This window comes from Panthera uncia, chromosome C2 (genome assembly GCF_023721935.1).
Source record: "Panthera uncia isolate 11264 chromosome C2, Puncia_PCG_1.0, whole genome shotgun sequence".
NCBI lineage: Eukaryota > Metazoa > Chordata > Mammalia > Carnivora > Felidae > Panthera > Panthera uncia.
In genome coordinates, this window is record NC_064810.1 from 133,506,301 (window position 1) to 133,527,794 (window position 21,494).

Consider the following 21,494-nt stretch of genomic DNA (forward strand, 5'->3'; position numbering starts at 1 on the left):
CATTATCAGAAAAAGCTTAATTTGGGGAAGGTGTCTGCCAGTGATTAAAACAAAATCCTTTCTAGACTTCTGAACAAGTTTTAGGTACCATGTTCCATGGTACTTTATACTACACCTTGCTGGATTGGTCTTTCTCACTGGGGTGTTCAGTGCTCAATTGCTGTGAGAGTTAAAAGAAGAACCTTGCATTAATTCAGATAGGAACCTACCGTTTTGATGTTTTTTTTGGACACTGATTTGCAGTAGTTAAAAATTGGTCATTGAAATTTACAACAACCAGAGATAAAGGAGAAACAATTAATGAAAAAATCAGTGTTCTTTTTAGGGTAAAATATTTTGGGGATTTTTAAAGAAATTAAATGCATATAGATGTATTTTTTAAGTGAGGTTCTAGTGTGCATATTGAATATTTTGTTTTTATTTTTTAATCATCAGCGATTTTAAACATACAGATATTGATATAATAACAGATATCCAAATAACTGTTAGCCATATTAGTAAATAATAACATGTCTCCATGTTTCATATGTTGTGCTTTAAAGAAATTTAAAATTTTATATCCTCTCAAGCTCTTTTTTCCTATTTCATAAGTAATAGAATTCAAGAGTTAGAGAAAAACATTTAAGAAAAAATTAGAAATTAGAAATTAGGGTAGAAAATTAGAAATAGGGTACTTAAGCCATTTAAGTGTCCAGCTCTTGATTTCAGCTCAGATGATGATCTCATTCATGAGTTCAAGACCCATGCTGGGCTCTGCACTAACAGTACAGAGCCAGCTTGGGATTCTCTGTCTCCCTCTCTCTCTCTCTCTCTCTCTCTCTCTCTCTGCCCTTCACCCACTCGTGTTCTTTCTCCCCCCCCTAAAATAAATAAATAAACATTAAAAAATTAAAAGTGAGAAAAAGATCATTGTAGAAATTGCCTAAATTAGAAGCAACACAAGAACAAATAAACAAATAATGCCAAATTGGTGGTGAAAAGGGAGGAAATTTAAAGCATCTTATCTAAATGAAGAGAATTTTTTCTAAAAACGATTAGGAGAAAAGTGTCAAATATTTAAGATAAACAAAGAAGCTCTAACATAACAAAAAAATGTAAGTCTCAGAATAAGAATGCCAAATTCAGGGAACCAAACAAACACTAAGAACAATAATCCAATAAAACTCCCCTAAAATTACAAAAAAAATTTTTGAAACTGCATACTGCCAATTTCACATCCTAGTGAAATTACTAGACTTTAAAGTAAGAAAAAAATTTCATTAGTTATTTAGACAAAAAAGATCTTTTTATAAAGGACTAGCAAGGGAAAAATCTAGACTATCATTAGACTTTTAGACAGCAACATTTTATGCAAGATGAAGTAACATACAAAATATACAAGATTCTTAGGAAAAGAAAGTGTAAACTAAGGATTTTATATGCAACAAAAATGACCATCACGGGGGGCTCCTGGGTGGCTCTGTCAGTTAAGCGTTCAACTTCAGCTGAGGTCATGATCTCATGGCTCATAAGTTCGAGCCCCGCATTGGGCTTTGGGCTGATAGCTCAGTGCCTGGAACCTGCTTCAGATTCTGTCTCCTGGTCTCTCTGCCCCTCCACCACTCACACTCTGTCTCTCTCTGTCTCACAAAAATAAATAAACATTAAAAAAAAATAATAACCATCAGGTACCAAACTGTTAACATGAAAGAACTCAAGGAATATTGTTCCCGTATATATTTCCAGAAGAATGCCCTCAAGAACAAGATTCAGAAAAACCAAGATGATTTGAAAGGCATTGTCATTGGACAAGTTAATCAGCATCAAGTATGTGCTTATTTATAGTACCAAGTCTAAATGAAAGTTAAAGAAGAGAAGGTATAAGTTGTCAAAGGTATGCTCTGACAACGTAAATATGGATGAACCATTGAAAGGGGAATGGGAAGAGCATTAGAATAGAATATGTCTCCCCCAGTTTTTTAACTGTTTTCAGTAATCATAATTTGTAATGGTGGTACTGGTATTGATGTATTGCAATTGTTGAATATGTAATGGGGGATAAAAGTAAATGAGTAATTATGAGATCTCTTAATTCTGTCATCTTCTATACCTCAATAACCAGAATTCACAGTGTAAAGGAGATACAAATATAGTCCTGAAATAGAGTTAGAAATATTAGTATGAACCTGGGTAGCGTCATATACAGGCATACATTTCCAAGCTCTTTCAACAAAAAGGGAGTATAAACAATTACCAGCCAATAACAGTGAATATGCCTTGATTATGGCCTCAAATAAAATTTCCCATTAAAAGAAGCTCTTGGATAAATACAGTCTCTTGGAGAAATAGCTGTTTCCACTTCTGGAGGCATGAAATACACACCAGTCCAGAACACCTTAGTGTACAAGACAGCAAGAAAGTTATCACACACTCCTAGGATGATGTCAAAAGAGCTCAGGAGCCAATATGAAGAGTCTTCCACTGGCCAAAGATGGGATAATATTGGTAAGAATAAGAAATACATGGGATTACAACATAAAATAAGTTACATAAAATAAGTAACAAATGCACCAAAGTGACAGCATAATAAGCTTCTGAATTTCCCTCCTCCTACAGACACACTGAATGTACACAGAATAATTCCCTCAGAGAAATATAAAAATAAGAAATAATAAAAACAAACTGAATGACTCCTACACATCAGGTGAATGAGAAAACCCCCACATGGAAACAGATAGGAAAGGCTGGGACACAAAAACCATAAACCCCACCCCAGGTCCACTACCATACAATCAATAGGGAACCCCTAAATCCTAGCATTGGAAAGTTTGGACCTTGTGCAGTGCCCCCAACTAGGGCCCTCAAAACACCTAGCTCTGAAAGCCAAACGAGCTTAAGTTCACAAGTCCCATAGGAGCAAGTAAAGTAGTTTTTAAATGGTTGTAAGAACGTATCTATGGTTTTATTTCCAGGTTCAGCAGAGAGGGAGCATGCAGAAATGCCCTTCTAGCTTCTCTCTGGAAGGGAAATGACTGTATACTTTCCCAGCTGCTCAGCTTCTAATCCACCTGCACCTACATGCTGTCTATGATCCTCCACTTTGGGACGCTGACAGATCTTGGCACATCCTCAACTACTGGGAACCACCCAGAACAGAGACAACAGCTTTGATAATCACAAAGACCCTAACCCCTCAAGATTCCACCAAAAACTGTTAGAACCAATAAATGATTTCAGTAAAGTTGCAGGATACAAAGTCAACATACAAAAGTCAGTTGTATTTCTATACACTGATAATAAAAGAGAAATTAAGGAAAACAGTCCCGGGGCACCTGAGTGGCTCAGTCAGTTAAGCATCCGACATCAGCTCAGGTCATGATCTCATGGTTCATGAGTTAGAGCCCCGTGTCAGGCTGTGTGCTGACAGCTCGGAGCCTGGAGCCGCTTCAGATTCTGTGTCTGCCTCTCTCTCTCTGCCCCTCACTCTCTCTCTCTCTCTCTCTCTGTCTCAAAAATAAATAAACATTGAAAAAAAAAGAAAAAGAAAACAGTCCCATTTACAGTAGCATCAAAAAGAACAAAATACCTAAGAATAAATTTAACCAAGTAAGTACAAGACTTATACACTAAAAAGTACAAAATATTGATGGAAGAAACTATAGAAGATCTAAACAAATCATAAATGCCAATTACAGACTTGCCAGAGGAATTGGAAAAGGCTGTTTCATCTAAATTCTCAGCTCTTACTGCAAGAATTATAATACATCTGAAGTTAACCAAAGGGACTAAATCCATAATAAGAACTCATGATCTGACCTCTTGGAGTACAAACCAGCAGCATCATCATCAACTGGGGGCTTGTTAGAAATGCAGAATCCCAGAACCCCACATGTACTGAATCTGAATATACATGGTGTCAAGATCCCCAGGTGACTCCTATATACTTTAAGTCTTAATAAGCACGGTTCTATGCAGTTGGTACTCTGAGAGGAGACAGACTTTTGTTTGGTCCTCTTTAATAGCAGTGAGGATCCCTTAGCCAGACAGCAATTTGGATACTAATCAAACTTTGTCATAGAAAGCAGGGAAATAGATGAGAAAAGCAATCAAAGAGTTGATAAATAATGGATTACAATAATACAGCTAAAGTAATAAAGTTGTGTCCGAAGGCCTGAGCTTGCAGAAATTCAATGAAACCACTGGCATAATCACTTTCAAGGCTTGTAATTCTTCTCTTATTATAATTTAAGAGACAACAGATGCACCTGCAAAAGTGAACCCCTTGGTACTATTTCTGTGTGACCTCAGATAAGCCACGTCACCTCTCAACATTCTAGTCTCTCCAGCTGTAGAACAAGATTTACAACTTTTGTTAGTAATGGGATTGAGATCCTCATTCGGATGAAATTTATGCAAGTGCCGAGTATGATTATTATTTTAGCTGACAGATAAAAAGACTGTCACTTGTTTTTGAATGCTTTATGAAGCAAAAGACACAAGGATGAAATTATGCCCATCGTCCTTTTTGTTTTGCCTGCTTCTGGAGTTTGATTGAACTTGTCTAAATCCCATGGTAAATACGCAACATAACAAAAGATTAAATGAAAGACCATTTAATTACCTGAATCAGAGTTTGTAGAAATGTATATGTGTTCGTGGCAGGGGGAGAGGATTGGTGTAATTAGCACCCGGAATTTAGGAAAACTGTGTCTAGCAGGAAAATGTGTACATGTTTGGCAAAAATTTAGTGACGGGTCAAGAACTCTTCAAGCTAAGAAGATTATATCAACAGATGCATTCCCCATCTGTTCACTGAATGCACAAAAATGGAAATGACATTTTTTTCTATCAGTTGAAGTTCCAGTTATACTCAGAGGCCATGAATCATACCGTGCCAATAGCCAAGAGTCAAAAATGTAATAACATGAATAATAGAAGACAAAAGTTAGCTATCTTCCATGTAAAATAAAAGGTATTGGCAAATACACATTCTCATCTTCATTAGGAAACTCACACTGCTGTTCCCAAAGGCACAATCCAAAGTCACACCAGAATAGCGTTATCTGTGTATACACCAAAAGGCACACAATCTAACCGTAAAAATTGGCAGTGTGCAGTCTTACTGGGACAAGAGGTCAGCAGCACCACAGATGGATTTTTTCAACTATGTAATAACACAGTGGTTTAAAAATCTCCCATTTTAAAGTGGTGGGGGCATCCATGAGACACTGAGATCATATAAAACATTCTTACCTGCTAGAGTTACAGTGATACTTACTTCTGTGTCTTGCGGTGCTATTTGGGGGGGGGGGGGGGTGGTGAAAGTCATTTAAGGGGCACCTGGGTGGCTCAGTCAGTTGAGCATCCCGACTCTTGATTTTAGCGCAGGTCATGATCTCATGGTTTCATGAGGTCGAGCCCCACGTCAGCTCTGCACGGACAGCGCAGAGCCTGCTTGGGATTCTCTCTCTCCCTCTCTCTCTCTGCCCCTCCCCTGCTCATGCACACTCTCTCTACTCTCTCAAAATAAATAAGAAACATTTTTTTAAAAACGTTATTTAAGTTCAAATGAAAATACCAGAAACTCATATTAAGAAATTAACCAGGCAACTTAATATTCATTAAATTACTCAGGCATCAACAAAGATTTTAAATGGCAGGACTTATGCAGGGACTGGAGCTATTATTAAAAAAAACAATAAAGACTAGTCATACTTGCCCCCATCTAGCCCCGCATTGGTCCTTATTCAATGCTGATCCGCACGAAGCTGCACATTGTTGTATTTTGACTCACACGTATTTTATAGAGAATTCTCAACCCGTTTGACTGCAGTTACTCAAACTTTACACTGGAAATATAGGATCTTAATCAATATTTTTCAAAGACTCTAGTTCTTGCTAGTTATTGCTGTTACTATTAGTTACTGCAAAGATCCATGCAAGGCCATGCTAAAACTTGGAGATTCCGTTTCTTCCAACTTAATTATGTAAAAGCATGAACAGAGTGGTTTCTCTCGCCATGCTGAGGCTGAAGAGCAGTTATATAGATAACTGGCTTTTATTTTCTTTGGGCTAAGTGTCAGTCCTGGGTTAGTATTCCCTATCATGAAGAAGTTTTCAACTAAGCTGTGTTGCATCATCAGATGCAGATACCGGGATCTTGACAAATTATCAGTTATATGGGGACCAAACTGTAACATTCACTCTATTATTTAGTCCTCACAACAAAGCATTTGTGGAAATATGATTGAGAGGAGGATGAGAAGTAGCATCACATCAGTGGAGCAAATTAAACATAAGAGGGGAAAACCAGATACTCTGGAAATGTGGGCAACAATGACAGTTTCCAAGCCAATAGAAGTTCTGAGAAAACCTGGATCTGGCAAAAGTAGAAAAATTGTGGCGATTAATGATTCCCTTCTTAGAGGTATAGAAAGACCAGTGTGTGGATTGTCAGGGATAGTTGACAAAGTCTGTTGTCACATGGGTATTTCTATTCATGACAGAAGGTACTGCTCAACAAGACCAAATGCACTGCCCAAAAACCTGCTAAACACCTAATGATTTGGGTGGTTAAATACATGTTACTGGGACAACAGAGGAGGGAAGAATCTTTAGATGCTCCAAAGTTTTGGATAGCAGACTGAACCACTTGGAAGCACAGATGGTGTTTTCAACACTTCTTCTTTCTAGCATTTGGGACTTTGGAAGGGATGGAGAAATCTTGGATGTGAACAATTGGCTCTGCAGATGGTGATGGTGAGCTGGTTTGGCTAACAGTTTTACATCCTGGACTGATGGGTTTTTATTCACAGAAGAATGAGGAGAATGGGGAGGAAGGAAGGGGGGAAAATGGAGAAAGGAAATGCAACTGAATACACAAGTAAGAGAATAATGTGTATTAGGTTATGGTTTATCTATTTCGTCTGCATAAGTACAAATAATCAGAAGGCCACATCTAAAATAGGCTAGGGTAGCAACCAGGGATGCAAAGAAGCTTACCAAATTTCAACTGATAAAACGACTCTGGATAACTTTATTAAGTTTGTCACTTGGCATCATATAATCATGAAACATGGGAGTCAGTACATAGGGACAATTTCCCCGGGGAATTAAAGCTACCATGGAAATCAAGTTTATGCTGGGACAAGTGACAAGGCAGTAAGGTAAATAAAGTCTAGCAGAAGTCTTGGCCAAAAGAGACCCATTTCTACAATTATGAAGGGAACACAAGATCAAAGAGATTCTAAACAGTGGAAATGCCACCTGCTCTTAAAAATTAAGGAATACCCAAGGAATTTATATATAAAACCTTTAAGTCATAATACCTACTTTAAACATATTTACTTGGGACAAAGGGTTAGTTACAGATTTCCCAGTACAATTTTGTAGTAGGCAGCTCTCTCCCAGGATATTTCTGGTAAAATCATGAGATACAACAGAATAAAAATTGAAGGTGATATGAAAGCCAAGTCCTTCAAAATGGCAGGACGTGCATTCATTTAGACATCCAAGACGTACTGAGTACACGGCGTGTTCTGGGCATTGCCCTGAGTCCAGGAGATACTGAGATAAGTAACAGTTTCGATCTACTCTCAAGGAATTTATAGTGTCAGTGGAGGGCAGACAGTCCCACATGATACTCAAGCTGCTTTGTGAGATTAAGTGAGCTGTCGGGAGCCAGCTCTGCAGAGAAAATGAGGGGTTAGAAGAAGTTTGAAGGGAGAGAAGAAACTCACCAGGCTGAAAGGGGCAGAACTGAAGAGCCCCTGGTCAGAGAGAAGAGCACGCTGTGCACGCTGAGACGTGGGCTGAGAAGCTCCCTGTGTTCAGTCCGATGGTGTGCAAGGGGGAGACTTCAGGATGTGGAGCCACTGGCCAATGAGATGGGGCTTGTGAAGGGCTTTGTGGTATCCACTCAAAAGGGGGTTGTCTCCTCTAACATGAGTAACAGAAGACATTTAAAGAATTTAAGTAGTTATTGAGTTAGGTGGGAAAACTTTGGTGCATTTGATCTGGATGGTTTTTGTTTGTTTTCACTGACCTATTTCTGTAGTACTCTGCTTTTAAGTTGTATTCTTTAGACATATCTCCTTAAATGGATGGAGCCTTGTTCACAAAGGAGCCCCAACAACCTTTTCTTTAGCAAATGCACATCTTCTTAAAATGTTTTTAATGTGTATTTATTTTTGAGAGAAAAAGACACAGTGTGAGTGGGCGAGGGGCAGACAGAGAGGGACACACAGAATCCGAAGCAGGCTCCAGGCTCTGAGCTGTCAGCACAGAGCCTGACGCGGGGCTCAAACTCACCAACCGTGCGATCATGATCTGAGCCGAAGTCAGACACTTAACTGACTGACCTACCCAGGTGCCCCCAAATGCACATCTTTTTACCATGCTATAAAAAAGCATTGAGCCTCACCAGTAGAGACACTGCATTCATTGCTTTCCACATTTGATTGAAAATAAGGTCTTCCCTGTGTTAGAATGAATTTAGTTAGCAAACCCAGCAGAAAACAGTAAACAAAAATGCCTTGAATCTTACTGCACTTTCTGTGACAGTCTGTTGCCACCTTCAGTGTCACCAGAGTATCCACCTCCAGGAGATGCCATCTCTCCTTGTGACAGTTGCCTTTGTCTTTGTGAAGGGAGAGATCCCTTACCCAACAGGGATTAATTCCCTCATGTAACTTTAATAAGGTGCAGTGGTGTTTCCTCAGTGACACTGACAGAAATCTTCCCTAATATAAATTGATCATTACCCTCCAGAGCTAAAGAAAGTTCTATTGCCTTAGGTTCCTTGCTCCTTTGAGTTCAAGCTGATACGGTAATTTTGTTTTCTGGAAATGTTAATGCTTTTTAACATTCCTGGAGCCAGTCAAGACTCAGGATTCCCATTCAAAGTTCATAACCTTAAAGTTGTGGCAAACGCACAGTAAAAGTCAGATGTCAAGAATATGGCCCTGAAAGGTATTTCGCCCATAGAAAAATATTTATTTTGAAATCTAGAACAAATAGTTAACCAGAAATCTGTCCGTTGCACCATTGTCTGGCTCCAGATTTTCCCTTGCTTTACACCATTTTTGTTGTTTTATTTGTATAATTTGATATGAGATTTTGCTGTACTTAATCAGTCTCTGACTTTCTTAGAGATGATGCCAATTACTTACTTGATGATGAATTGACATTTCAGATAGCTTTTACACATGAAGCTGCCTTTTTGTATCACCTGGGCTCTTCACAGATTCTGACCACATTAGCAAACTCTCTCACCTCCTAAGCAATATCTCCTTTTCCATGTGATAATATGCTATAACAGAAAGAGCACCAAACTTAGAAGGCCTGATTTCTAGATCGAGGACTGTCCCTCATGAAATAAGGGACCTTAAAAATGTCATTTAACCTCTGGACCTCAGTGTCCTCATTTTACAGGTAGAGAACTAACAATGTATCAATGCCTATCTTAGCACTGTTTATAGATCCAGTAGAGAAAAGGGTACCCAAAATCATATTGTATTATAAATTTACAAACATATATTGAATTGCATAATTGTTGGTGTGCCAAAAATGCAAAGTGGTTCTTCAAAGACTGTGTCTTTATTCAATCCTAATAAAAGGCCTATTGAAAGCATCTTTACTGGGAACTAGTATACTCCTGGTCAGTTTGATACAGGAATGAAACTTAGACAATCCACAGAAATGGACGGCTAATATATCCCTTCAAACATCTCATTTAGTGTCAGCCTTCTCTTCTGAAATTCTGATAGAAGAGCTAATCAATTCAAGATGGAACCCATGTCTGCATGTGCCAAGATCCAGATCCAGATTTAAGTGTGATCCATGCACTTTAAAATTGAGGCTTGGCAGGTTATGAAATGAGACAACCTGCAGTGAAGATTTCAAAATGCATAGCACCCTTCTCAGGGTCACCGCTTTGCTCCTTAAATTGGAGGCTCAGAGGTATCTTTTTATGACCAGAAGTTTCAGATCTGCTGAAAAGCCTGGACAAGCATTCGATCGAGTCCCTCGAGTTCCATGCTAGCAGCAAGGCAGAAATACTTTTGGCCTGGCAATTTCAAGGCAGGTGTTACCAGTTGGTTGCCTGAACCATGGAAACACCTCCTTCTGGCCTTTTTTAAATGCCTGATTCAAGCAGCACTACCTCCTGATGGGCCTGCCGGGGAGAATTAGTTTCAGAACGCACTCGCAGGAAGTGGAATGAATTAAGCTGCTGGATGAATTAGGAATGTATATGTAAATGTTGAAAACAGTTGGCACAAAACAGCAATCTTGGATTTGGCATCACTGAAGCTGAACTTCTCTTTGTTTTGTTTTGTTTTCTGATGATATTTAGTCAGTAGGTTCAGCTGCTTAGATTGGAGTTTTAGGATTCATGATAGTAAATCAAGTCATAGAAGATCCTTTCTAAAATATAGTCTTAAAGCAATCAAGGCAAAGTATTACAACATCATGTTAGTGTTACAGAGCTCACCAAAGATTAGAAAATACATGTTTGTATCCTGCTTTCTGAAATCCAGGTTTACTTCACTTTGAAGAATGTAAACTGCCCCCCCCCCCAAAAAAAAAGCTAGATTCAATCTTCTGGTGGGCTTCCTTGGTTAAAAAAAGTGATGTGGTTGGTAAGAAAACAAATAACTCTAGCGAATTTTATTATTGGTTTTAAGAGTAAAATGAATCATGGAGACTCTTCAGTGGTTCTTAAGTGTTTGAGAGTTGTGTCTACTTCGAAAATCTTACAAAAGCTCAATGCCTGGCCTAGAAAAGTGAATAAAACACATGCCACACAATCTGAGCTATAATTCCACAGGGTTCCACGTTCACTGATGGACCCCCGTGCCCCCAAGCTGCCCATAGTGTTGATCTGTACCTACCCGCCTTGTAGGTCGTTCTTATTTCTGTCTCCCGTTCTGTGGTTTCCCCTCTTTTTGCAAACTCTGTCTCTGGCAAATCTGGTGTAGGTTCTTGCTTACCACCTTCATCATCGCTAAAGGCCAGTTTGTCCCTGAACCTACAGTAAACATGGATCTCAACTACACGTGACAAAAGTGAGCGCTATCATTTACTACCTACTCTGGACAGATAGTGTATTGAGTGCTTTACACACAACCCCACCACTCCATACTGTTTTCTGAGGCATCCAGGATGATTTGTGTGCACCACTGTGTATCCCACTAACTCAGAGTAAGCAGGAGGTACTGCCTGTATTTAAGAGATACGAGACGGGGCGCCTGGGTGGCGCAGTCGGTTAAGCGTCCGACTTCAGCCAGGTCACGATCTCGCGGTCCGTGAGTTCGAGCCCCGCGTCAGGCTCTGGGCTGATGGCTCGGAGCCTGGAGCCTGTTTCCGATTCTGTGTCTCCCTCTCTCTCTCTGCCCCTCCCCCGTTCATGCTCTGTCTCTCTCTGCCCCAAAAAAAAAAAAAAAACGTTGAAAAAAAAAAAAAAAAAAGAGATACGAGACATACTTGACTCATGTCTCTAATTTTGTTCAAGAACCCCAGAGTCCCTGATTCAGAATGCCTGACTATGAATGTCTCCCTGGATTCCCCTCAGAATAAGGATGGCTTCACCTCAGGTGCCCAGCCTCTCCATCTACCCCTTGGACTTGGCTGGAGTTGGCGGTGGAGCGGCCTTTCACACCTTCCTACTGAGAAATCTCATTTCCCTGCCTCGCTGCTCTGAAATCACCACCACGCACCTCTGACTATTGCCTTCTGCTTTCCTTTGTCCACACAGGTGACGACATTGACTCAGGAGGTCTCCCAGTTAGGTAAGGACATGAGGAATGTGATGCAACTTCTGGAAAACGTTCTGTCACCCCAGCCGCCGTCGCGGTTCTGCTCTCTGCACACCACCTCTGTGTGTCCCCCCAGGGACAGCTTACAGACCAGGATGACCTGGAGTGCGCACCAGCCTTGCCTACACTTGCAAGCAGGTGGAGCTGCTTATACTCAAGCACAACTCTGTCACGGTAATGTCACCTCAGACATTTGGAGTGTGGACCCCTCCTCTGTGGGGAGCAGCCCCCAGCGAACTGGAGCTCATGAGCAAAATCCTGCAGACAGTGAACTTTACCACTCTCCGAACCTCGATTATTCACCTGCCCACTGCCAGGTTGTCCAGGAAGGTCACTTGCAATTTTTAAGGTGCATCTCTCCACATTCAGATTCCACACTGACGCCTCTGCAGTCCATCTCCGCCACTCTCTCGTCCTCCGTCTGCTCTTCGTCGGAAACCTCTTTGCACCTGGTTCTCCCCAGCAGATCGGAGGAGGGCAGCTTCAGCCAGGGAGCCACGAGCCCCTTCAGTCTGGAAAACCTGCCGGGATCTTGGGACAGGGAAGGAGCGGCCTCAATCTCTACTGAACCCTTGGAGAACTTTCCACTGGAAGTTGTCACAAGCACAGCAGAAATGAAAGATAATAAAGCCATAAACGTATGATATTCGCACGTGCGGCAGCTGCCAGTCTCAAACCCACCACTGCATGACAGCTTTAGTTTGCCTTTTTTGCCCGGGCAGGTGGGAAGGCTGGGCAAAGGCGGGGGGGGGGGGGGGGGGGGGGTCCCGCGGGAGAGCGCCGTGAGAAGCCAGCCAGAGGCACAGCCACATCCGTGCCGTAGCAAACACTTGCCAGACCCTAGAAACCTAGCAGAAGCAGTTTCCTCTACAGGTATTCACTTCCTGGTCTGTGTGACAGACTTTTTAAAAGTCCAGAGACCCCGAGGGTCTGAGCAGCTAGAAGTCCCAGACAAAGAATTTGTGGATTCGTTCTGTCCTAGGTGACTTTTGTGAAGTGCAGCGAAGGTTTTCCTGAGTGCCTGTTTGTCATTCCCGAACAATATCCATAGCACTGTTGGCCTCGGGAGTGCACAGCTCCCGCTGATCTATTTTTCTTTTTGTGAAGGCAAAGGGACAATTATCACTGCATGTCATCTAGACAATCAGTCAAATAGAGCTGGTGGCCAGTGGTTAGCTATTGCACGTTATTTGCCATGTAAATGAACATGTCTTTATTTATCAGGAAAAAAAAAAAGAGAGGCTATTTTTATATCCTTGGTATGAAATATGTATTTAAACTATTTAAAATATTTATAAAGAAATGAATGTTTTCTTTTCATTTTGGTAAAAAAGAAAAAGCTTGCCGTTTTAACAAGAAATGCACTACCGTTATTATGTATAGTAGATCAAAAATTATTTATTAAGAGGATGTAGTTTCAAAAGGAACCCGCCTTTTATCTGCATGCGGTTTGCAACAAATGTACCCTCACGCTTCTGGATTACAAAAGAGCAGTGAGGTCATATTTTATTAATGAAATAAAAACATAGACTGAGTGTCAAATATGTGGGCTTTGGCACGGTGGTAGGGAAGGCTCCACCTAGTTAGTCTCCGCTGATTCACACCAACGACCTGAATTAAGGCTGCCCCCACTGTGCTAGCATAAATGTCTCTCCTCCAGGCATCAAACTCAGTGTCGTTCAGGAACCCAAATTTGGTGTGTGGAGTATCAGATCACAACTCCTGTAAGCCATTTTGGCCTCAAAATGAGGGAGAGAACCTTGGCTGTATCCTTCCTCTGTGCTATTCTTGCAGGAGAGGTTGTAGACCGGTGAAAATTCCAAAATGGAGCCAAGACTTCTGAGCAATGACTTGTGAGAGTGAAGCCAGCTTACATCGGATCAGCGTTTTCATTGTTGTTTCTGTAAAGTTCTCAACAATGCCGTAAGTTATGCGGAGCAGGTGTTTCCATTCTCATTTCGCAAACAGAAAAAAAAAAAAAAAGTAGTAACAGAGCTTACAGAGCTCAGATGCCGGAGATGGTCTAGAACCTATAATGCTCCCTGCATCTCAGCCAACATGCAAATTCAGATGCTGGCTTGGTAATGATTTAAACGCCTTCGCTCAACTTTTATCTTGATGTTTGAAAACATTTAAGGCCAAATCATCCCAGACATTCTTAGAAAACATCTCATTTATGTTCTGTAGTCCCCCTGTTCTTACTTCGCATCACAAAGAATAAACGATCCAAGAATTGTATCATTAAAAACGACTAAACAAACTAAAACTTCTGATGTGTGAGTCTTGTACCCTAAAATTGGCTACAGCAGCAGAAAGAAATATGTAAGGAAAAGGGAAACAGTATATGTTTACCAGGCAAGTTACTCAAGACAATGCCTTCTACTTCTCCACTGCCAAAATTCAATCTCTCCTTACCTACGTGAATGGAAAATTTAGGCAAAGGCAATTTTCTAGATTTAATGTATTTATGTTTGTATTCATTTGTATTCTCCTTTTAGCTCATCCTGACCTATATAATCATTTTAAGTACCATTCAAAAAGAACTAACCGGTGTTAGTGTGTGAATATTCTTCTGGCAGGCTACCAACTACTGTTAGTGATGCTAACAAATAATGACTGGCATTCTGTGTTTTGAGTAGTGACTATGTACCAACAGATGTTTAGAAATTAACACATGTTATGTTTCCTCATATAATAGCCAATGCTAAAAGTGACTTACTATTATCCCCATTTTGTAAATGAATAATTGGGCCACGGACTTCTTTTAACTTGTCCAGTCACATTGTTTTAAATGATAAACCGAATACCCCCATGGCCACTCTGGGTACCCTTCCCTTCATGTCCAAAGCTATTCTTGCTGTATTTTTTAAAATTTTACCAGTAACTAATTCTTTTTGAAGTCTGTGAATAATAAAATATCTGTTTTTTAAGGAAGCATACACATGGGACAAATTAGTTCAAATGTGAGGATCTGAGGAGGCCCCAGTGAAATGCCTGGAAACATGCCCATAAAAATATGGGCAGCCAGCCAGTCCCCTTCTCCATATCTACTCCTAACAGCTGACTTTCACGGGTGTAAGAACCAGATGCCTGCCCTTGTATGTCTGCAGCTGGACAAAAATGAATGATTGCCCGGGACACGTGAGGGTTCCCACTGATTTCTAACAGGAGGACACCTGCCTCATCTGAATGAGCCCCTCCTTACTCCTCATTCATTATTCTGATAAACAGAACTGCCCCACATCCTGGGCAGCTCAGAATGACATGTTTTGTTTTGTGTCCGTGTATTGTGATATTACTCCAGGAAATGAGAATTCCAAGTTGTTCTAGGTGTTTGATTTTCGAAATGTCGTTGTAGCATGCGTAGCAGAAGCCCTTATCTTCTCATCAGGGATGCCTGTTCAGATCTATTTTCCTCACCTACCCACTCTGCTGAAGAGGCAAAACAGGGATCCAGAAGGAAGAAAAGCACTTATTTTCTTAGTCAAATATATTTTCTTAAAAATAATATTGAGGACTAAAGTCTTCTGTGTAGCTCTAATTAAGAGAACCAGACAGACAGATTAACGGACTTTATTGTAATTCAACGTAAGAAGTTTCTGGCAATTAAAGCCACTTACAAATGGAGTTTATTGCCTCGAGAGGTGGTAAAAGTCCTAACAAAGTGTCTTTCGGAGCTTGTATAACTATGTGACAGGCACATTGTTTTCCAGAAGGAAATCTGTACTAGGTGTGAGCATATCAGAGTACACACATCAGAATCACATGGGGGTACTTGGTTAAACTTTAGAAGATTTGGTTTCAACCTAGTGCCTTTGGGTGGGGCCTGGGAATCTCCCACTTAGTAAACTCCCGGGGTGACACATATACTAAATATTGGGAACTATTGGTCTGGAATCTATAGCAGTACAAACTGAGTCTTAGCTAATTTATACATAGCATCTAAATTCTGTTGAAGTGGGGCATCTGGGTGGCTCAGTCGGTTAAGCGTCTGACCTCAGCTCAGGTCATGAACTCGCAGTTCGTGACGTGAGTTTGAGCCTCACATCGGGCTCTGTGCTGATGGTCAGAGCCTGGCGCCTGCTTCAGATTCTGTGTCTCCCTCTCTCCCTGCTCCTCCCCCACTCGCACTCTGTCTCTGTTTCTGTCTCTGTCTCTGTCTCTCTCTCAAAAATAAGCATTTAAAAAAATTAAATTCTGTTAAAGATAGGCCTGAATCCGTAATTGTATGTGAGAAAGACCTGGCCAACCCCTATATCAGTAGTCTCAAACTTTAGTTCGAATGGCATATTTCCAGGGGATTTTAATAAAATAGATTTTAGGGACCTGATCCCTAAGTGATTCTGATATAGATGTTCCAGAGAGCAAACTCCAGAAACATTGCCCTAAGCGGTGTAATCATCCTGTAGATTATGACGACCTGGTTCTGTGGGAGGTGGACCAGCAAGAATCAAGCCAATTAAAAACCACATTTATGTGCAATACTATGTCCGTAGATTTCGTAATACAGCAATGATTTTTTCCATGAAAATAATTGATCCCTTTCTTCAAGAATGCTTTGAACACTCTTTCATTACTTCAACCAGTAATGGCTGAGCACCTACTATGTGTCATGCGTTGGTACCTCTTGATTTGTTGTAGGTCTTTGTTCTCACTTTATTTGGATTTTCTAGTAAGAAAAAAAAGTGGAAATGCCTTTTGAAGTCTCATAAACCAGTCAGTTCTTCCCAGATAGTGGGATCCTATTTGGATGTGAAGTAAGTCGACTATTTGGTTGGAGAATGACAATTGCTATGCATGGCTCCTGCGTGAAACGGCACTGCTCATGTCCAGATTATGACTTTATCCAGAGCAATGAAAATACCTTGCTCCAAACAGTTCTTGCTAGGGCTGCTTCTCATCAGGTGTATAGTTTCTTTTCTAAGGTCACCCTTATAAGACATCACCTTTACTGCAGAATTCTGTAACGTTCCAAATGTAGTCTTCCCCCCACGCCACCACCACCACTGAAAACAGAGCCTTGGCACCTGTGCAGCTTCAATGGAAGACTGTTCCAAAAGGATTTTCCTTTGCCTGTTTCTTTCAGTTTATGCAAAGGCAATGTTCCAAATAAATACAGTGTTGAGAAAGGGGCAGGAGTTTGGGAAGGACACAAATGTTTACTTCCAACCATTTTTTCTTGCTCTGTGACCTCAGACAAGTTATTTAACACTTTTGAGCCTCCATTTCTTTTTCTAAAAACTGAGTATTAAAATATATCTAACTTGCAGAGTCTTTGTGAAGAGTCAATGAAGTAATTTATGTGAAAGCACACTGCCTGACATACAGTGAATGCTAAGTAAATGTCAGTTGGGTCTCCCCTGGCTTTCTGCTACTTCCTCTGCCTCCTCTCATCTCCCCACCCCCCCACACACACACACACACCAACCTTCCTTTTTAATTCCCCCACCTCTTCTTCCCCACCTTCCCCCCAGCTCTCCCTTTTTCTCCACTCTCCCCTCCTGTGACATCTCCAGTCCCTCTTTCCCTTTATCTTCTGTCCCTCCTTTGTCTCCTCTCCTAAGAACCCAGGCTAACTTCTGAAAAATGAGTCCCATTTGACATTTCCTCTGCGGAGGCCACAATCTAGCTTTTACACTATGTCACCTGCAATCCATTCCTTACAGTATTAACAATCAAGTCAACACTGACCTTTAAAAAAAGTAATTGGGGAAGCACCAGGGGGAAAAATGTGCCATCTCTGCTCCTACCCATCTGAGCCCCAACCTGTGTGGCTTCTGATTTCTTATCCAAATTTTAGTAATCAAAACCTTATTTCAAACGCTTTACAATTACAGAAAGATCCAGGAAATTTATTCACTAACATGAATATGTTTCATAAACATGGATTTTCTTTTCTTGCCCATAAAGTTGTTCTACAGAAATTTACTGTTGCCTCAAAACTCAGACACATAGATTTGTCACGCCCACCACCCTGGGACACAGAAGACCTGAACCTGTCAGCCAAAAGCCTCAGAGCTTTCCCTGTGGCAAGGGGCCTTGCCCTGTTGCCCATAACTCCTCTAGCTGGAAGCGGAGATGATGAAATGTCTGCCCCTTCACACGGATGCCTTCAAAGGTTCTCCTTGTTATCCCGTGGAGAGAGTAGGTCCCACCAGAGGGAATAAGCTAAATGTCAGTCCCTGCAGCTTGTGTCCTGAAAGAACCTGTTCCTTGGCTTGTGAAATTCAACAGATCCCTGAATAAAGAGCTCACAAAAGACATGAGGACAGCCCAGTGAGGCAGAGACCAGCACATCCGCACCTGTGGTTCAAGGGAATGAAATAAACTGTAGATTCTAGGAAAAAACAGCTGGGTGGGCAAGATGGCTCCTATGGGCAAAACTATGCCTCCTCAGACTATTTCCTTCTGCCTTAGGCTTTCACCCCTGTGGAGATAAGAAGCTGGGAATGGGGCGGAAATTAATACTGAATTTAAGGCTCTGTTTTGGGTCATTTTGGGGTCTTTGTTTTTGCAGTTGGCTTGATAAAAATAGAACGTACATATGTGATATTTGAGGACAACAGAGAATAAAATGGGAGGAAGTGAACTTAAAAGTGTGTGCGTGCTATTTGTTTTTGTAAGAAACCAATATACTAACCTGAAGGGACCATTCTTATTTAAAAATTTCCTGCGGGGTAAAGAGCACTCTATCCCTTTGGTACTCTTGCTTTCAGTGGTAAATTCTCCACCAGTTCTAAGGCTCCTGAACTCCAGCTGGCAGTTCATTCTTCACTGTGGTTTATTTGTCCTGCGGGAGAATTATTTCTGAACTCAGCACAGGGGTCAGTGTTAACTGTTGCTGAGAAAGAGGCTCAAAGTCAGCCGCATCTCTCAAGGAACACAGAGCTCTCTGAGTGGCTGCAGCTACACAGCTAACACTCTCTAGTGTCTTCGGGGTCCCTTGCTGGGATTGGCAGTGATGTTCAGGAGCCCCCAGGTTGAAGCGCAGGTTTCTGTAAGTTGCCATGGTAACCCATTGCCCAAAATGAGTCATGAGAGTCCATGCTCTAGTCAGGGGACCTGTAGAGCAAAATCAAATTGTCATCTCCAGCTTCTAGTACCCGGAAATATGTGTGCCCCAGACCTGAATCATTTAGTAGACATGTGGTTGACTTGCAGAAAAACCACATCCACAGAAGGGGGATAAAGGAGACAACATTTCTGACTCTTTTTTCTCAAAGTATGGGTCCCGGAGCAGCAGCAACAGCTTCATCTGGGAGCTTGTTAAAAATGCAAAATCTGAGAGCCCCTCCCAGAGCTACCAAATTAGACTCTGCATTTTATCAAGATCCTCAGGTGCACACATTACACTTTTTTAGAAACACTTGGATAAACATTGGTTCTTGACTCAACTACCCGTTAGAATCACCAGGGCAGCTTTTATAAACCGGATTCCTGGCCCTGACCTCAAAGATTCTGATTTAGTTTCAGTGGGACCCACAGACCAGTAATGGTTAAAACTCCCCAGATAACTCCAGTGTGCACCCAGCGTTGAAAAAACACTTCTCTAGAACAGTGGTTCTCCAAATGTGGTCCCCTGACCAGGAGCATCAGCATCACCAGGAACTAGTTAGGAATGCCAATTATCAGGCCCCACCCCAGACCTACAGAGTCAGAAACTCTGGCCGTGGATCCCCATAACCTGTGATGATCCTAAAGCCTGCTAAAGTTTGAGACTCCTGCTCTAGTCTAGGCAGCAAAGGAACCAGCATGGACTGAAGTAGGTTGTAAGAAGGAAGGAGTTTGAATATAATAGTTTATTATTATATTATTATTATATTATTATTGTTGTTGTTGTTGTTATATACTAGATATCTGATAAAATGCATATCAACATCAACCTTCTTCTAGGGGACTCATCATTTTCTATCTATTTCAAATATCCCCCTATATTTTAAAACCAAACTAACAGGTGAACATGTCACTTTTTTATAAATAATTATAATTTTTAAATTTTAATTTATTTTTTAATTTACATCCAAGTTAGCATATAGTGCAACAGTGATTTCAGGAGTCGATTCCTTAATGCCCCTTACCCATTTAGCCCATCCCCTCTCCCACAACCCCTCCAGTAACCCTCTGGTTGTTCTCCATATTTAAGAGTCTCTTCTGTTTTGTCCCTCTCCCTGTTTTTATATTATTTTTGCTTCCCTTCCCTTATGTTCATCTGTTTTATATCTTAAAGTCCTCATATGAGTGAAGTCATATGATAATTTGTCTTTCTCTGACTGTGAACATGTCACTTTCTAATTAGAATAGCCTCCTTACGGGGCGCCTGGGTGGCTCAGTCGGTTGAGCATCCGACTTCGGCTCAGGTCACGATCTCGCGGTCCGTGAGATCGAGCCCCGCGTCAGGCTCTGGGCTGATGGCTCAGAGCCTGGAGCCCGCTTCCGATTCTGTGTCTCCCTCTCTCTGCCCCTCCCCCGTTCATGCTCTGTCTCTCTCTGTCTCGAGAATAAATAAATGTTAAAAATACATATATATATTAGAATAGCCTCCTTACATTGCCATCTTTTCTATTTCTACAGTTTAGCAAATGATAATCATGTGAAAAATGTTATTCCTATGATAGCACTGGTGCATCTCAATTTTACAAGCCTACCTTGGTCAAAGAATGGTTTTGGTGACAACATCAAGTCAAAATTATAAGATTAGTGAACCATGGTCTGAGAGAGAAGCTTTTCCCCCAAGAGTACAGACAATGTATACTGAGAAAAACCAGTCTTATGTTTTTCCTAGTTTTAATTACAGATAGTAGTTGTGTTTAGAAATCAGGGCTTTGTATTTCAACACAACCAGCTGTGTAAATAAGCCATAAGAGCAATTTTAGGCTGTTTTGCACACATTTATGTATTTATACTAGATTAATAGGTCTGAATTTATCGAATATGTAGTTAAAATTATCTTTATAGAGATACTTGCTGAAGTAAATATAAATAATAAGATTTGGGCTGAGATGAAATGAGTTTTTAATTCCTCTACTCAACTATTTGACTTTAGACAATTACATTCTCCTACTCTTCATTCCCTCATCTCTGAAATGGGATGTATCCACTTGAGTTCTCCTAGAAGCATATCCTGAGATAAAAGTTGTAGTGAAATAGTTTATTTGAGGGATGACTTCAGGAAACACTGGGCGGGGGGGAATGGGGAAATGAGACAAGGAGGGGACAGAAGCCCATAAAAATGTGTTATTGAGCAGATAATCACTGTGAGCAACTGAGGCTCAAAAGCCCTAAGTTGCTCTGGGATAGAACCTGACTGTGAGTTGCTCCACTTGAGGAGGAAGAAGTTGGCGTATTCATTCCCCAGCTCCCATCTGTCAATGGCCAAGGGCTGCTCCCAGAGATGTTAACTCTTCAGTATGCCTGGTTTGCCCCAAGCAAAAGCAAAGACAGAGACTTTAGAAGAGTCACAGATGCTTGCAGTAGAACGCCTTACACAAGGAGTGGAATGGTGTGTGCTCAGTGAAGATGTGCAGAGCATTTCCTACCTGAAGTATGTATGAGGTCCAGTTCAAAGACAGAAACCTCACAGTAATTACAAGAGAAAATACTTCCTATAAGGAATTATTATTGATGGAGGATTACCTCCTAAGAAGAGATGAAAGAGAATGCTAAAGAATATCCTATGGTAGAAGGAGAGTTCCCACGAGG

At 41.0% G+C, this 21,494-nt stretch overlaps 1 protein-coding gene across 1 annotated transcript in view; it reads left to right on the plus strand.

Annotated features, from left to right (window-relative positions):
- The window catches only part of KCNH8 (potassium voltage-gated channel subfamily H member 8), a 360,653-nt gene extending 348,206 nt beyond the window's left edge, over window positions 1–12,447 (plus strand). The window contains exon 16 of the mRNA XM_049628875.1: window positions 11,735–12,447. Within this exon, the coding sequence (XP_049484832.1) occupies window positions 11,735–12,439 (705 nt within the window). The 3' untranslated portion in view covers window positions 12,440–12,447. The remainder of the gene's footprint in view (window positions 1–11,734) is intronic.
- Window positions 12,448–21,494: the final 9,047 nt, after the last annotated feature.